The following is a 17,180-nucleotide window of genomic DNA, read 5'->3' as shown; positions in this document are numbered from 1 at the left end:
TTTGCATTGTGACTTCATCAAGAAAGAATGATCAGCTACGGCACTCCATGTTACTAATTTTGTTTTCAGACGCAGTTGACTGCTTTTTTAGACAGGGCGCATTCCTGAGCCAAAGATGCTGAAATTTCTTCTGTTGTTGGTTTACTTATTGTTTCAAAAATATTATTCAATTAAAATACTTCGTTATTAGTTATTTGTAGGCAAAAACAACTTGTGATTAGAAAACCGTTGATGCAGATTTTGCAGTTACAATTTGTACGAAATTTAAATGCAAAGAACCTTGTTGATTATGTAGTCTATAGATTTACTTCACTAGAATCTGTTGATGTCTTTTTCCAGATGAACAAGTTGATTCTCTCATTTTTTGTGGTTGTCCTGGTCATAATGGTTGCTCCTTCGGAGGGGAACAGAGCAGTCAAAAGTAAAGCAAACAAAAGCAGCAACTATGGTTGGAGACCTCATGTTAGGAGTATGGGAAGTGCTATTCCGACCAGCGAGCGTCGTTTGATCAGCAAATACCGGTACGCCGCCTTAGGTTTCCGTGCTGAACCATTGGAAAGCGACATAAGGTGATCATAAACATATATTTTTCTTAATAATGAGTTTCAATCTGAGATCACTAAAGCGTCCGTGTAAAGTCTTAAGGGATCGGTAAATCTTGTAATTTAAAGCATTAAAAGTTAGAAACTACAGTTCACAAGTAATTTCATAAAATGTTTACTTGATATCATCTTTGGAGGAAACAAATTTTAAATTTAAATTGACTCTGTGTAACTCTTATCATATAGGGCTCTAAAATTTATTTGAAAAAATAAAACAAGATTGAAAGTTGAGTTGTATTAATAATAAATAAATCAAAAAGCAAAAACAAACCATTCTTTAGAAAGGTTGCGCAAGGTCTAGAGATTTCACGAAGAACTTTTTTAAGCTTAAACTTACACCGGACCCGAAAATTTCGGTTTCAATTTTAATTCTAGTTTGGAAATTATATTCATGCTTTTATTTGCGCCCATTGCGATAACATACAGTGATGTGATGGCTATCCCTCGTTTTCGAAGATGATGGTCTTTGCAATAAGTCTTGCGAAGACGCCTGTGCGTGGGTTGATTAAAGTCGACTTGATGGCGCACACTCAGCAAGCACACATAAACTTGACAAGGTCATCAGCTTTGTCTAATGGCAAGGCAAGCCAAGACGATTTCAGCTTGATTGACTTCATCCGCCTGTTCCGCCGTTGGGAACTTGGATACTTTGGACTACGTTTTGTCTGACCTTTACCTTTCGACCAACCTGGCATGGGTGACCCTTCTGGGAGCAGTTAGTACCCGCCAGTAGCCTACTGCTCAAGAGTTCACTGAGGCACGGAAACTCTAGCAGTCCGATGAGAGAACAACATACAACGTAGCAGTCCGATGAGAGAACAACATATACGCTGCGATCACAGATGCGATACAACAGACCACAGAAAGCAGCGAAGTGACATACAGTCTTTCGAGTCAGCTGCTCCCCTTATTTTAGCATTCTATTAAGTGTCCTTGCCCAGACACAGCCGCTTGCCCTGAAGCGGTGTCGAACCCACGTCTTTTCGAACGTCACGTAAACGTTCTCACCACTTGGCCACGCAGTCGACGTGTAGCAAAATAATTGAAATAGATTCCGTTCCGCCACTGTAAGCAGTAGATTTTTGATTATCGTACTTTTTTTATTTTAGCAAAAGAAGATATCGCAATCCCTTTGAGGAGAGAAGAGTGGGATGTAAGGACGAAGAAGCAATAATGGGTGCTAAGGACGAAGAAGCAATAATGGGTGCTAAGGACGAAGAAGCAATAATGGATGATAGGGACGAAGAAGCAATAATGGGTGCTAAGGACGAAGAAGCAATAATGGGTGCTAAGGACGAAGAAGCAATAATGGATGATAGGGACGAAGAAGCAATAATGGGTGCTAAGGACGAAGAAGCAATAATGGGTGCTAAGGACGAAGGAGCAATAATGGATGATAGGGACGAAGAAGCAATAATGGGTGCTAAGGACGAAGAAGCAATAATGGGTGCTAAGGACGAAGAAGCAATAATGGGTGCTAAGGACGAAGAAGCAATAATGGGTGCTAAGGACGAAGAAGCAATAATGGGTGCTAAGGACGAAGAAGCGAAAGTTCTGCAGTAGGAAATCAGCAGGATGCAAAAACATTTGCAAAGTGTTGAAAACGATATTTTGTCATTGTAGTGTTGCCAATTCTCCCACATGCATCATCATGTTACTGTGCAATGTGCATTCGGTACTAAAGGAAACGAAACATTATGTTTATTTATGTATAAAATGTTGATTCATATTTCTCTTGAAGCAAAATTGCTACATTTCTAAACTAAAACTTCGATTTGCTCACTTGAGTAAGTGATAGATATAACTAAGTACCAAAGTAAATGAACTCTGCTACAGTGGCATTTCGCTACATAGTGAAACATTTTTGAAGGTCGGTTTCAGGTGTCACTATAAGCGAGTTATACTGGATTATAAAATGGTGTCAGATATTTTGTTATAAAAATACATTCAATGTCTTGATTGTTACTTTGTTGTTGTGCTTCCAAATGGAGATTTAATTTAAACAAATAAACTTCTTAACTTGGATAATTAAAAGTCTGATGTGTCGCATTTTGGATCTTTCTGTAAGTATATCTTTCAGAAAATTCATAAAACTCACATATTCATCATTCGTTGTCTTCCTTATATGTCACGTGGCACAGCAGGTTATGACGTCATCAAGCAGTAGACCTATGATAAAGAAACTTTTATTTTGAAAAAGAAGCAAAACGTTTTGTAGAGAAATTATTTCCAATCAAAACCAAAACAACAAATTTTTCTTCGAAAAACATTATTTTTGACCTAACTGTCCTCCTCGCCATAATTTTCCTCCTCGTTAGTTCAGTTGGTTATCCGCCCGACTTCATAGGCTACATGAAGACACCTCAAGATCAAACCTGCTGGTTCAGCTCTTGAGGTGTGCGCTTAAGCAACGCATATCAAGACTGACTTTCATTCAGGGACACCTAGTGGGTAGATTAATTCATAGACATTACACTTTGACAACTGGAAACTTCACTCTGCCAATTTCGGGAACCGAGCCGGCGTCAGTAGCTACTGATGCAAACTACTAGCCTACTTGCAGCAAGCAAGTAGTTACTGCAGTTCATTTGATAATTGTAGGCTACTGTAGGCTACAAATGGTGGCTAAACACAGAAATGTTTATGCAGAGAGCCGCAGTATTCTGGAACAGCTTAATATGTCACGACAGTGTTGCTGTGAACAAAGTGTACAAGGTTAAGTGGCACTGTGAAACTAAGCATGCAGAATTCAAAAATTTAACAAATTAAGATTGCAGGTCAGAAAAATTTTTGTCGTATCCAAGCTTAAGACTGTATACGATTCTATTTACCAACGATTCTAGGCTATTTCGTTTTAAAATACAAACAAAAGATTTTTACGTAAGTGATGATGATGATGATGTTCGCCCTTCGTTTCCGAAGATGGCCAATGAGACTGAGATCAAGCTTCTTTTTTTTTTTTTTAGTGTTGACTTGGTCAGTGTAGGCTACATGAGTGCGGAGATGGCTGATGAGGCCTATCTGTGCGGTGAAACTTCTGCTGCAGGATGGACATTGGAAGATGGTTGGCTAGGACCAGGGTTGTTTGAGGCTCGGGCCTTGCGATGTTCTCGTTTTCTGACAGCAGATAGCGTACGGTGTTTCTCAGCTGATTCTGCGCCTTTATAAATAAGACTGCGCCATGTTGGTTGTTCTGCGGCTAAGTCTTCCCACGAATCTACGTCGATGGCGAATTCTCTCATGGAAGCTTTTAAAGTGTCCTTAAAGCGTTTTCTTTGACCACCTACATGACGTTTGCCGTTAGTCAGTTCTCCGCAGAGCAGTTGTTTAGGAATGCGATGGTTCGGCATCCGGTGGACATGGCCAGCCCATCTTATTTGTGCCTTTTTTACGAGGGTAAGAGTGCTGGGCATGTTTGCTTTACTGAGAACTTCGGTGTCTGGGACTTTGTCCTGCCATCGAATCTTGAGGAGCGTACGTAAGTAGACGTTTACGTAAGTAGACTGACGTACGTTTACGTAAGTAGACTGCTTCAAATAGAGTCTAACATTGAGAGTTGAAGTGCTTAGATGTTTAGTTCATGATTTATTTCCAATCATCAAAGCAAACCATGTTAGGCTACTTGGCACATATATTAGGGATCTGAGGAAAGGTAGAAGCGATAAAACGTAAACGTTAAATGCTCAAGGCCGAAACAATTTAGGCCTACTAAGAATCCTCACATAAATTTGTCACAGTCGCAATAGAAACAAACCAGCTCATAAAGTTAATGTGTTGGCTTCGTTTCGAATGTATAACGAAACAAAGCGTTGCATCTCTTCAACATATGCGCGTTCATTTGCTTCAGCTAACTATAAGGAGGAAGCTTCGTTATTGCTTAGAAACATGTTAGAAACAAGAGGAAGCATGTTTTATAAGAGTGAAAATATTCAACTTATCATTTAAATTTTACATTAAATTTTGCTCCCAACTTTGTAGTTATACTGAACGGTAAGTGAAAGGCTGTATGTGATTGTGTGGTAAGCAGTAGCGTTGATTGAGGATCCAAGGGTAGGCCTACGTTTAGATCCAGGCTCGCGATGATATCAGAGTCAGGGAACCTTTCAAAGGAGATCGGGAACTTGATAAACCACCCAGACGGGCAAATCAGTCGTTTTAAGATTGATTCAACGTCTGCAAACGTTGAACCAATGTAAAAAGCGACTGATTTGCTGTCTGGGCACCGCGTATTTTTAGATATAAGCTAATGCCTTTTTCTTAGAAGTATCTTGATTTTGGGCCCGAAGATTTCATTGGTACCGGCTCCAAATTATTCTCTCAATGACCCTGGTTGTTAGCATATGAAATTAACTATTTTCTTTGCTATTTTTCTTGCACCAGCAAAGTGTTTCGCTTGAATAGCAATATTCGTGAGGTACGTTGAGCCATGATTTGACTAGCACAGGCCATTGCTAGTGCTAGAGCTCCGTTGGCCTACTAGGACTTTGCCCCAGCGTTTCCCGATCCTTACTACGAGAAAGCGGAGTTGGTCTTTAAGAACAGCCCAAGCAAAAGCAAGCTTCCAACAAATAAAAACAATATTCTTTGCAATAAAAATATCTCCTTTAAGACAAGGTCTAGACTTTTAAAATGCTATATTTATCCTGTTTTTCACTACAACTCTGAAACCTGGAATATTTCAACAAAAATGGCTGAAAAAATTAATGCTTTTGAATTGTGGTGTTTCCGTAGAATGCAACGCATTTCATGGCTGGCAAAGAAAACAAATAAAGAAATTCTACACCAAGTGAACCAAACCAGGACTCTGTTAAAAAGTATGAAAACCAGACAATATAAATTTCTCGGCCATATAATAAGAAAGCAAAAAGGGAGCATATCTCTGGTAAAATTTTTGGAAAGCGGGCAGCTGGCAGACAAAGACAAACACATCTGGAGCAATTTAACGACAAGACAGAAACAATCATCCATGCAACATACAATAGGAATATTTGGTGTAATTATTTATTTGAGGCCGTCGATGCCTGGTTCAGGCAAGGCAATTGAAGAAGAAGCAATATTCAAACTATAAACTATGAGGCAACAACAAATTGAACATTTTGCATTGTGACTTCATCAAGAAAGAATTATCAGCTACGGTACTCCATGTTACTAATTTTGTGTTTAGACGCAGTTGACAGTTTTTTTCCAAACCAAGATATAACATACTTCTGCGCCAAAAGCTCTGGAGCTTTTTTGTTGCTGGCGCCATAGTTCAACTATTGTTTGAAAAATGTTATTTAGCAGCTGATCTACTTTGTTATCAGTTGTCTTTCATGCAAAAACAACTCGTGATGAGAAAACAGTTGATGAATGTCTTGCAGTAAATAAAGAAATGTATTGTGCAAACTCTACTTACAATTTGTTGCGTACTTTTTTGTTTCTGTAAATGAAATAAACTTAAATATGTTAAATTTGATCACGCTGCTCGGCTTCGTATTCCTATGGTTCAACAAGACAAATTGTCGACCGAAGCTCTATCTTTATTGAAGCAAATCTGTTGATATCCTTTTCCAGATGAACAAGTTGATTTTTTCATCTCTTGTGGTTGTCCTGGTCATAATGGTCGGTTGTTCGGGGAGGAGAAGACCGGATAAGCGCGAAGAAAACAAAAGCAACTACCGTAATTGGAAGCATCAACACCATGAGCAAAAGTTTGATTTTGACAACACTGAGCGAGACTTTGAGAGTGAAGAAAGTGGTATCCCGACCAACAAACGTCGCCTGATTGACCACTACGCCACATACGTAGACTTACGTGTTAAAGCGTTGCAACGCGATATAAGGTGATTATAAAAAACAGTTTCTTGGCAGTGGCCGGCAATCTTGAAACCATGAACCAGCAAAAATTTAAAGATAAATGTTTTCCTTTCAGGAAAAGGAGACTAATATTGAGGCACAAAAATGAACAAGTAATTTTACAAAATTTTCCCTTGATGTCAAGGGCTGTCTAAGGATTAAAATAACAAAGGCCTTAAAAATATTTTTAAAAACTGAAACAGAGTTGAAAATTAAATTCTTTCTATGAATCACGCACCAAAGACAAACAGTCCTTTTGAAAAGTGAGCAAAATGCTAAAGATTTCACTTATAAATATTTTCAGGTTAATCCTGAACTCGATTCGACAATTTCCGTTTTCACTTTCACCAGCTCTATAGCTTGGAAATGTCATGAAATTATTGTAAACAACAATTACTGATAATGTTTTTCATTTCAGTCACATGATCCTTTGCTTGTGAGGAAGAGAACGGAATAAAGATTCATGTCAAGAAGGCGAAGAAGTGAAAAGTCTGAAGGCGGAAATCATCAGAATGCATACAAAGTTGCAAAGAGCTGAAGCCAATATATTGTCATGGTAGTGTTGTCATGATGTGCCATCATGCTACTGCACATCTGGTACCAAAGTAAAAGAAAAATATAACAAACATTGAATGTTTTGATTGTTTGTTTTTTAAGCTTCCAATGGAGATTTAATTTGAAGAAATAAACGTCTTCATTTGGATATTTAAAGGTCTGATTTATCGCCGTTTGTTCTAACTAAATTTCCTAAAAGTCGCATATTCATCCTTTGCTGTCTTCTCCATATGTCACGTAACACAGCAGGTCATGCATCATCAGGTGGAATGATAAAGTTTGACATTGAAAAAGATTCTCAACGATATTTAAAAAACTGGCCGTACGTCGCATTTCTAGCTAACAATGTTACATCTCTGGTTTCTGCATGTGACAGTGGCGGATCCAGGGGGTTGTGGCGATTAGGATGATTGTTCCCCCAAAAACAAACTAAAGTAATTTTATGTTTCGTTAAAACTCCCCCCTTAGGCTACCTGCCGGATCCGTCCCTGGTATGTGGCTATATGTGTGTTTACTTGATTTTTTTTTGCCTGATTTGAGAAATAAAGCAATTTATTGATGATTGGAGACTAAATCGTAAAATCCTTGTTGCTCTTCAGTTTTAACTTGAATCTAACTCTAAGTTTTTAACGGTTTTGCTTCAAAGTAGACTTCACTTTTACTTGTAGGCTACATTGTCTGCAGGGGCTCTATCCACTTTTAGAATTCGGGGATGGGGGTGATTTTTGGACAGTGGGCTAAAATAATCATTTCCACAACAACTTTCAACTCGTCTTAGTCACTCCAACCACTCTAATGAGTGTGGGGGGGAGGTGATCACCCCCATTCACTCCCCCTTTGATACAGCCCATGATTGTCTGATAGAGCCGAAGCTTAAAGTGCCTCTGACAGGAAAATAAATTCGCTCAATTTACCTAAGATACCAAAGAGGTGACACTAACGAACTTCCCTGACCAGCAAATCGTAAAAAATATCAACAGGCTACTAAGTTACACGCTTGCAAACTTTCGTTCACTGTCAGCAAATCTGACACTCATTTAATTGCGAAAATGAAAACGGCAACACTGCTGTGACGTCACCATGGGTGGGAAGAATAGTTTCTTTCTCTGTGGTGAGTTCGTAAGGTATGGCACGACAACTGCAAAACGTCAATGTGTGGGGCTCTATTGGTCTAAAGCACGTGCAAAATGAGAATTACCGAAATGAAAAAGTCAACTTATTATTACTATCAGGTTTAGATCAAATAGGTTGAGTTTATTTTTATCAAACAGCATCTCAATTCAACTGAAATTGCAGTTTTTCTAAACTCTTGTAGGGCAACAATTTTGATAATTTTTTATTTGTCCTAATTTGGCTATAGCCATTTGCAGTGTAACAGCAGTATCTCACAAACAGTACCCTTAATTTATGGTTGAGGTAATGTCTGCAAATTTCTGTTTATGTGTCAGTGACAAAGACGTGTCTATCTTTTCATGGTTTCAAACAAAACAAGGTGCTGAGAAGAAAATAGTCAAAGTTTTCTTCAAGTGAATAAAAAAATAACAATTAACCTCTCAAGTACATGTAGCTCCACACAAAGTGAAAATTACCATGCCTTGAAATTTCACTTTGTGTGGAGCTACATGTACTTGAGAGGTTAATTGTTATTTTTTTATTCACTTGTTGATTCATTCATATCAGTTTGTATCCTCTGTGGATCCTTCTCCAGTATCATGGGCCAATCCTATAGATGTTTGCTAGTACACCCCTTCATTTTCTTTGAATTTTCTTCAAGTGTTTGAAAGTGGATGGACCATACAAGTTGGATGGACCATACAAGACCATACAACAATTTTCAAGTCCAGATGGCCGTTACATCGGATTTCAATGGCCAACTGAAGGCACATTATGAGAGAGAGAGAGAGAGAACTTTTATTTATTTATGAATAGTGATTGAATGATGATTCGTACGATTTCTTCATTTTTCACTTCAAGTACATTTTAGGTTTTGTAGGAACGTATCCAGTACAGTTTTATTAAACTGCAAAAAACAATAAATCTTTGAAAAAAGCAACCGCTTGTACCAACTCCGACCAAACTGTGATCCACCAATTACATCTAGATAGCATTTGTTTCATCCGTCGCTAATGACGCCCACCCAGGATGACGTACCATCACCAAAGTCGTCTCAGAGCAGTGAAATATGGAGTTTCACCTATAGTGGCGCTGCGGAGCAGTCGTTTTGTATAAATTTTGCCCTAACCAGTCGAGCTTTGAGGTTAAGATTAAAAAGTTCGCTAAGCATAATTCTGCGCTAGGAAGTGCTTAGAAAAGTTACAATACTTGGGTCCAATCTGTCAGGGGCACTTTAAGAGCAGTAATGCCTTAAATGTTCAGATGTTCAGTTCAGTTTTGTGCTTTATTTCCATTCATCCAAGTGAAAAATATCACTTGGCATAACATAGCAGGGGCTTGGAAAAAGGAGAAGCGACAAAACGCAAACGTTAAAGCATGCTGCTTATCGAAATGATTTACTAAATACAAGAATTAGGTGCAGTAGCATCACAAACAAACCAGTCCATCAAGCTCCAGTGATAGATTTATTTACTGTACATTTAAGAACTTAAGACGAAACATGGCGTTGCATTTCTTAAACATGTGCTCGTTCATTTGCTTCTGCTAACCATGGGGAGGAAGCTTAACGTTACTGTGTAGAAACAACACATGTCTGTCTCTGGCAGATGTTAGAGGAAGGATGTTCTATCAACATCAATGAGAGAAGCATTGAACTAAACATACTGCTGCATGTGATCAACGGATGTTGCTTAGTTTTTGCACTATGGAGAAGAAGCAGACAGCTCGTTTCGTTTTAAAACCCTGCAAACCTGAATGTGGCAATCATAACGTTGTTGTAGCCAGCAAAGTGACAAAGTGTTTCTGCGCCAAATCATCTGACAACTAACTTTACAGTCTTACTCAACACTGAACGGTAAGTGAATGGCAGCATGCGATTATACTACGAGCATACTAAATTTCTTGCACCAACAAAGTGTTTCGCTTGAATAGCAGCATTTAAACTACAGGCCATGAGCCAACAACAAATCGAATATTTTGCATTGTGACTTCATCAAGAAAGAATAATCAGCTACGGCACTCCATGTTACTAATTTTGTTTTCAGACGCAGTTGACTGCTTTTTTAGACAGGGCGCATTCCTGAGCCAAAAATGCTGAAATTTCTTCTGTTGTTAGTTTACTTATTGTATCAAAAATATTATTCAATTAAAATACTTCGTTATTAGTTATTTGTAGGCAAAAACAACTTGTGATTAGAAAACCGTTGATGCAGATTTTGCAGTTAAAATTTGTACGAAATTTTAAATGCAAAGAACCTTGTTGATTATGTAGTCTATAGATTTACTTCACTAGAATCTGTTGATGTTTTTTTCCAGATGAACAAGTTGATTCTCTCATCTTTTGTGGTTGTCCTGGTCATAATGGTTGCTCCTTCGGAGGGGAACAGAGCGGTCAAGAGGAGTGGAGCAAACAAAAACAGCTACTATGGTTGGAAACCTCATTTTAGGAGTATGGGAAGTGCTATTCCGACCAGCGAGCGTCGTTTGATTAGCAAATACCGGTACGCCATCTTAGGTTTACGTGCTGAACCATTGGAAAGCGACATAAGGTGATCATAAACATATATTTTTCTTAATAATGAGTTTCAATCTGAGATCACTAAAGCGTCCGTGTAAAGTCTTAAGGGATCGGTAAATCTTGTAATTTAAAGCATTAAAAGTTAGAAACTACAGTTCACAAGTAATTTCATAAAATGTTTACTTGATATCATCTTTGGAGGAAACAAATTTTAAATTTAAATTGACTCTGTGTAACTCTTATCATATAGGGCTCTAAAATTTATTTGAAAAAATAAAACAAGATTGAAAGTTGAGTTGTATTAATAATAAATAAATCAAAAAGCAAAAACAAACCATTCTTTAGAAAGGTTGCGCAAGGTCTAGAGATTTCACGAAGAACGTTTTTAAGCTTAAACTTACACCGGACCCGAAAATTTCGGTTTCAATTTTAATTCTAGTTTGGAAATACTGTATATTCATGCTTTTATTTGCGCCCATTGCGATAACATACAGTGATGTGATGGCTATCCCTCGTTTTTAAAGATGATGGTCTTTACAATAAGTCTTGCGAAGACGCCTGTGCGTGGGTTGATTAAAGTCGACTTGATGGCGCACACTCAGCAAGCACACATAAACTTGACAAGGTCATCAGCTTTGTCTAATGGCAAGGCAAGCCAAAACGATTTCAGCTTGATTGACTTCATCCGCCTGTTCCGTCGTTGGGAACTTGGGTACTTTGGACTACGTTTTGTCTGGCCTTTACCTTTCGACCAACCTGGCATGGGTGACCTTTCTGGGAGCAGTTAGTTCCCGCCAGTAGCCTACTGCTCTAGAGTTCACTGAGGCACGGAAACTCTAGCAGTCCGATGAGAGAACAACATACGCTGCGATCACAGATGCGATACAACAGACCACAGAAAGCAGCGAAGTGACATACAGTCTTTCGAGTCAGCTGCTCCCTTTATTTTGGCATTCTATTAAGTGTCCTTGCCCAGACACAGCCGCTTGCTCTGAAGCGGTGTCGAACCCACGTCCTTTCGAATGTCACGTAAACGTTTTCACCACTTGGCCACGCAGTCGACGTGTAGCAAAATAATTAAAATAGATTCCGTTCCGCCACTGTAAGCAGTAGATTTTTGATTATCGTACTTTTTTTATTTTAGCAGAAGAAGATATCGCAATCCCTTTGCGGAGAGAAGAGTGGGATGTAAGGACGAAGAAGCAATAATGGATGATAGGGACAAAGAAGCAATAATGGGTGCTAAGGACGAAGAAGCAATAATGGATGATAGGGACAAAGAAGCAATAATGGGTGCTAAGGACGAAGAAGCAATAATGGATGATAATGACGAAGAAGCAATAATGGATGATAGGGACAAAGAAGCAATAATGGATGATAATGACGAAGAAGCAATAATGGATGATAGGGACGAAGAAGCAATAATGGGTGCTAAGGACGAAGAAGCAATAATGGGTGCTAAGGACGAAGAAGCAATAATGGATGATAATGACGAAGAAGCAAAAGTTCTGCAGTAGGAAATCAGCAGGATGCAAAAACAGTTGCAAAGTGTTGAAAACGATATTTTGTCATTGTAGTCTTGCCAATTCTCCCACATGCATCATCATGTTACTGTGCATTCGGTACTAAAGGAAACGAAACATTATGTTTATTTATGTATAAAATGTTGATTCATATTTCTCTTGAAGCAAAATTGCTACATTTCTAAAATAAAACTTCGATTTGCTCACTTGAGTAAGTGATAGATATAACAAAGTACCAAAGTAAATGAACTCTGCTACAGTGGCATTTCGCTACATAGTGAAACATTTTTGAAGGTCACTCCAGGTGTCACTATAAGCGAGTTATACTGGATTATAAAATGGTATCAGATATTTTGTTATAAAAATACATTCAATGTCTTGATTGTTACTTTGTTGTTGTGCTTCCAAATGGAGATTTAATTTAAACAAATAAACTTCTTAACTTGGATAATTAAAAGTCTGATGTGTCGCATTTTGGATCTTTCTGTAAGTGTATCTTTCAAAAAATTTATAAAACTCACATATTCATCATTCGTTGTCCTCCTTATATATCACGTGACACAGCAGGTTATGACGTCATCAAGCAGTGGACCTATGATAAAGAAACTTTTATTTTGAAAAAGAAGCAAAACGTTTTGTAGAGAAATTATTTCCAATCAAAACCAAAACAACAAATTTTTCTTCGAAAAACATTATTTTTGACCTAACTGTCCTCCTCGCCATAATTTTCCTCCTCGTTAGTTCAGTGGTTATCCGCTCGACTTCATCCATGAAGACACCTCAAGATCAAACCTGCTGGTTCAGCTCTTGAGGTGTGCGCTTGAGCAACGCATATCAGGACTGACCTTCATTCAGGGACACCTAGTAGGTAGATTAATTCATAGACAACACTTTGACAACTGGAAACTTCACTCTGCCAATTTCGGGAACCGAGCCGGCGTCAGTAGTTACTGATGCAAACTACTAGCCTACTTGCAGCAAGCAAGTAGTTACTGCAGTTCATTTGATAATTGTAGGCTACTGTAGGCTACAAATGGTGGCTAAACGCAGAAATGTTTATGCAGAGAGCCGCAGTATTCTGGAACAGCTTAATATGTCACGACAGTGTTGCTGTGAACAAAGTGTAGGCTACAGGGTTAAGTGGCACTGCGAAACTAAGCATGCAGAATTCAAAAATTTAACAAATTAAGATTGCAGGTCAGAAAATTTTTTGTCGTATCCAAGCTTAAGTCTGGATACGATTCTATTTACCAACGATTCTAGGCTATTTCGTTCTAAAAAACAAACCAAAAATTTTTACGTAAGTAGACTGCTTCAAATAGAGTCTAACATTGAGAGTTGAAGTGCTTAGATGTTTAGTTCATGATTTATTTCCAATCATCAAAGCAAACCATGTTAGGCTACTTGGCACATATATTAGGGATCTGAGGAAAGGTAGAAGCGATAAAACACAAACGTTAAATGCTCAAGGCCGACATAATTTAGGCCTACTAAGAATCCTCACATAAATTTGTCACAGTCGCAATAGAAACAAACCAGCTCATAAAATTAATGTGTTGGCTTCGTTTCGAATGTATGACGAAACAAAGCGTTGCATCTCTTCAACATATGCGCGTTCATTTGCTTCAGCTAACTATAAGGAGGAAGCTTCGTTATTGCTTAGAAACAAGAGGAAGCATGTTTTATAAGAGTGAAAATATTCAACTTATCATGCCACTTTACGTGATCAAGAAATCCTTCTTAGTATTTTCAATAACTTTCAGGAAGGAAGTAGACCTTACATTTTTGTTTAAAACTCTGCGAACATTAACGTGGCAATCATAACGTTGTTGTAACGAGCAAAGTGACAAAGTATATTAGAGCTAAATTTTACTCACAACTTTGTAGTTATACCCCACACTGAACGGTAAGTGAATGGCTGTATGTGATTGTGTGGTAAGCAGTAGCTTTGATAGAGGGTCCAGGGGTACTTTTAGACCCGGACTCGGGATGGTACTAGAGGCACGGAACCATTTCAAAGGGGATCAGGAACTTGATGAACCAACTCATATTTTTGGATATAATGTGTTTTTCATAGAAATGTCTTGATTTCGGGCCCGAGAATCTCATTGGTACAGGGCCCAAAACACCCTTTCAACTGCCCTGCTGGTTGTTAGCGTATGAAATTAACTATTTTCTTTCGCTATCTTTCTTGCACCAGCAAAGTATTTCGCTTGAATAGCAATATTCAAACTATAAGCTTAAATTATGAAGCAACAACAAATTGAATATTTCGCATTGTGACTTCATCAAGAAAAAATAATCAGCTGCGCCTTACGCCAAAAACCTCTGGAGCTCTTTTGTTGCTTGCGCCATGGTTCAACTATTGTTTGAAAAATGTTGTTTACTGTAGCTGCTTTACTTTGTTATCAGTGGTCTACATGCAAAAACAATTCGTGACGAGAAAACAGTTGATGAAATGTCTTGCAGTGAACAAAGAAATACATTGAAATACATGTATATTGCACAAACTCTACTTAAAAAATATTTTTGGTTGTTAGTTTATAATATTATTGAAGCAAATCTGTTGATGTCCTTTTTCAGATGAACAAGTTGATTCTTTCATCTCTTGTGGTGGTCCTGGTCATAATGGTCGGTTGTTCGGGGAGGAGAAGACCGGATAAGCGCGAAGGAAACGAAAGCAACTACCGCAATTGGAAGCATCAGCATCATGAGCGAAACTTTGATTTTGACAACACTGAGCGAGACTTTGAGAGTGAAGAAAGTGGTATCCCGGCCTACAAACAACGCCTGATTGACCACTACGCCAAATACGTAGACTTACGTGTTAAAGCTTTGCAACGCGATATAAGGTGATTATAAAAAACAGTTTCTTGGCAGTGGCCGGCAACCTTGAAACCATGAACCAGCAAAAATTTAAAGATAATTGTTTTTGCTTTCAGGAAAAGGGGACTAATAATGAGGCACAAAAATGAACAAGTAATTTTACAAAATTATCACTTGATGTCAAGGGCTGCCTAAGGATTAAAATAACAAAGGCCTTAAAAATATTTTTAAAAAATGAAAAAGTTGAAAATAAAATTCTTTTAATGAATCAAGTACCAAAGACAAACATTCCTATAGAAAAGTGGGCAAAATGCTAAACATTTCACGGATAAATTTTTTCAGCTTAATCCTGAACTCGATTCGACAATTTCGTTTTCACTTTTATCAGCTCTATAGCTTGGAAATGTCATAAAATTATTGTAAACAACAATTACTGATAGTGTTTTCGTTTCAGTCGGTTAATCCTTGCTTGTGAGGAAGAGAACGGGAATAAAGATTCATGTCAAGAAGGCAAAGAAGTGAAAAGTCTGAAGGCGGAAATCATCAGAATGCATACAAAGTTGCAAAGAGCTGAAGCCAAGATATTGTCATGGTAGTGTTGTCATGATGTGCCATCATGCTACTGGTACCAAAGTAGCCTAAAAGAAATATACTATAAAACATTGAATGTCTTGATTGTTTGTTTGCTAAGCTTACAATGGAGATTTGATTTTAAGAAATAAACGTCTTCATTTGGATACTTAAAGGTGTGATTTGTCGCATTTTACTCTGACTAAATTTCCTAAAAGTCGCATATTCATCCTTCGCTGTCCTCTCCATATGCCACGTAACACAGCAGGTCATGCATCATCAGGCGGAATGATAAAAGTTTGACTTTGTAAAAAAAAACTTTAACAATATTTTAAAGACTGGTCGCACGTCGCATCTCTAGCTAACAATAATGCATCACTGGTTGTTGTATGTTGCAGTGGCTGGTCCAGGGGGGTGTGGCGATTAGGATGATTGTTCCCAAAAACAAATTAAAGTAATTTTATGTTTGGTTGAAATTCCCCCCTAAGGCTACTTGCCGAATCCGTCCCTGGTATGTGGCTATATGTGTGTTTACTTAATTAATGTGCTATTTTCAATCTATCTATGTGGTTTAATTAAGTGCCTCCTTAATTGAGTATGATTACTGCCGGTCTTTGGGGTGTGCAAACCGTGCGATCGCACAGGGCCCGCAAATTAGGGGGCCCGCAATTTACTCAGAATAATTTTGTCATTTCCAATGGAAAAATTCAACAAAGGAAGTAGCAACAAGAAAACATAGAGACTCAACGGGTGCAACCTATTTCGTATCCTGAAAAGATCGAGAAAAAAAAACAACATAGCCGAAGTTGCTAATCGGAGTTGCGGCAAACATTTCAAATTTCTCTCGATCTTTTCAGGGGACGAAATTTGATTTTGTTACTCCGATTTCAGGGTACGAAATCGGAGCACGAATTTTTCAGGGTACGAAATAGATTGCATCTAGACTCAACATAGCTCTATTTCCGAAAAATACCCAAGAATGCATGATCTTATCCTTTTGCTATGCCACCGGACAGCACCATTTTACAGCAATAGGCCTATTCATACCCAAATTTTGAACATGCTCTCAGAATGCCCCAAATTCAAAGTAATTTTTCAAAATTTTCTGGGGAGGTCCCCCATACCCCGCCGCTGGGTGTCGCCTTCGGCGATCACGCCGTCAGGCTTCGCCGCCTCCCTTTTCAAAATACCGTACATAGCTACGCTACTGAATTTGGATCATTGTCATTGGGGCCCGCAAATCATATTCCGCACAGGGCCCGAAATACCCTATGACCGGCACTGAGTATGATAAAGTATTTTTTCCTTCAATGATTGTTTTAATAATGAAATTACTAGATTGCGTTTATATTTTTAGCCAATGATTATCTTGCATGGTTCTTCAGTTAGGCGTTCAGATGATTTTTGCATTTGAGTTCAATTGACTCCAACGTTGAAGAAAGTGAATTTAAAAATATCAACAACATAAACCTGTTAACAATTCCTATTGTGAAAGAAACAATGTTTTTTTACAAGTTGATTTACAATTTTTTTTAAATGAAATTAATGTCGACATTGGGCCAGTGTAAAAAACATTTAAGACTGATTATCATGTTCAGCTCAAATCAAAGAACTCTTTTCACTTGTATTCGGATTTCG

General features: G+C 38.1%; 3 protein-coding genes across 3 annotated transcripts; all 3 read left to right on the top strand.

The window, feature by feature from the left end:
* The first annotated feature begins 384 nt into the window (after positions 1-384).
* On the top strand, positions 385-2,622 carry LOC145780095 (uncharacterized). Its single transcript, XM_082591810.1, has 2 exons — positions 385-569; positions 1,712-2,622. The coding sequence occupies exons 1-2, from the start codon at positions 385-387 to the stop codon at positions 2,163-2,165; spliced, it is 639 nt and encodes a 212-aa protein (XP_082447936.1). The 3' UTR covers positions 2,166-2,622.
* Positions 2,623-10,539: 7,917 nt separating this feature from the next.
* Positions 10,540-12,520, top strand: LOC145779229 (uncharacterized). Its single transcript, XM_082590766.1, has 2 exons — positions 10,540-10,654; positions 11,768-12,520. The coding sequence occupies exons 1-2, from the start codon at positions 10,557-10,559 to the stop codon at positions 12,138-12,140; spliced, it is 471 nt and encodes a 156-aa protein (XP_082446892.1). The 5' UTR covers positions 10,540-10,556; the 3' UTR covers positions 12,141-12,520.
* Positions 12,521-13,984: 1,464 nt separating this feature from the next.
* Positions 13,985-16,145, top strand: LOC145780110 (uncharacterized). Its single transcript, XM_082591824.1, has 3 exons — positions 13,985-14,052; positions 14,730-14,998; positions 15,427-16,145. The coding sequence occupies exons 2-3, from the start codon at positions 14,730-14,732 to the stop codon at positions 15,566-15,568; spliced, it is 411 nt and encodes a 136-aa protein (XP_082447950.1). The 5' UTR covers positions 13,985-14,052; the 3' UTR covers positions 15,569-16,145.
* Positions 16,146-17,180: the final 1,035 nt, after the last annotated feature.

The sequence above is a fragment of the Aplidium turbinatum genome, chromosome 11, assembly GCF_918807975.1.
Source record: "Aplidium turbinatum chromosome 11, kaAplTurb1.1, whole genome shotgun sequence".
Classification (NCBI taxonomy): Eukaryota; Metazoa; Chordata; class Ascidiacea; order Aplousobranchia; family Polyclinidae; genus Aplidium; species Aplidium turbinatum.
This window is presented reverse-complemented; position numbering and strand designations above follow the sequence as displayed.

Excerpts from the sequence above, each read along its gene's own strand:
- LOC145779229 (XM_082590766.1), top strand. The coding sequence starts at position 10,557 with ATGGGAAGTGCTATTCCGACCAGCGAGCGTCGTTTGATTAGCAAATAC. Across the intron at positions 10,655-11,767 it reads CCATTGGAAAGCGACATAAG|CAGAAGAAGATATCGCAATC; the intron begins GTGATCATAAAC and ends TTTTTATTTTAG.
- LOC145780095 (XM_082591810.1), top strand. The coding sequence starts at position 385 with ATGGTTGCTCCTTCGGAGGGGAACAGAGCAGTCAAAAGTAAAGCAAAC. Across the intron at positions 570-1,711 it reads CCATTGGAAAGCGACATAAG|CAAAAGAAGATATCGCAATC; the intron begins GTGATCATAAAC and ends TTTTTATTTTAG.
- LOC145780110 (XM_082591824.1), top strand. The coding sequence starts at position 14,730 with ATGAACAAGTTGATTCTTTCATCTCTTGTGGTGGTCCTGGTCATAATG. Across the intron at positions 14,999-15,426 it reads GCTTTGCAACGCGATATAAG|TCGGTTAATCCTTGCTTGTG; the intron begins GTGATTATAAAA and ends TTTTCGTTTCAG.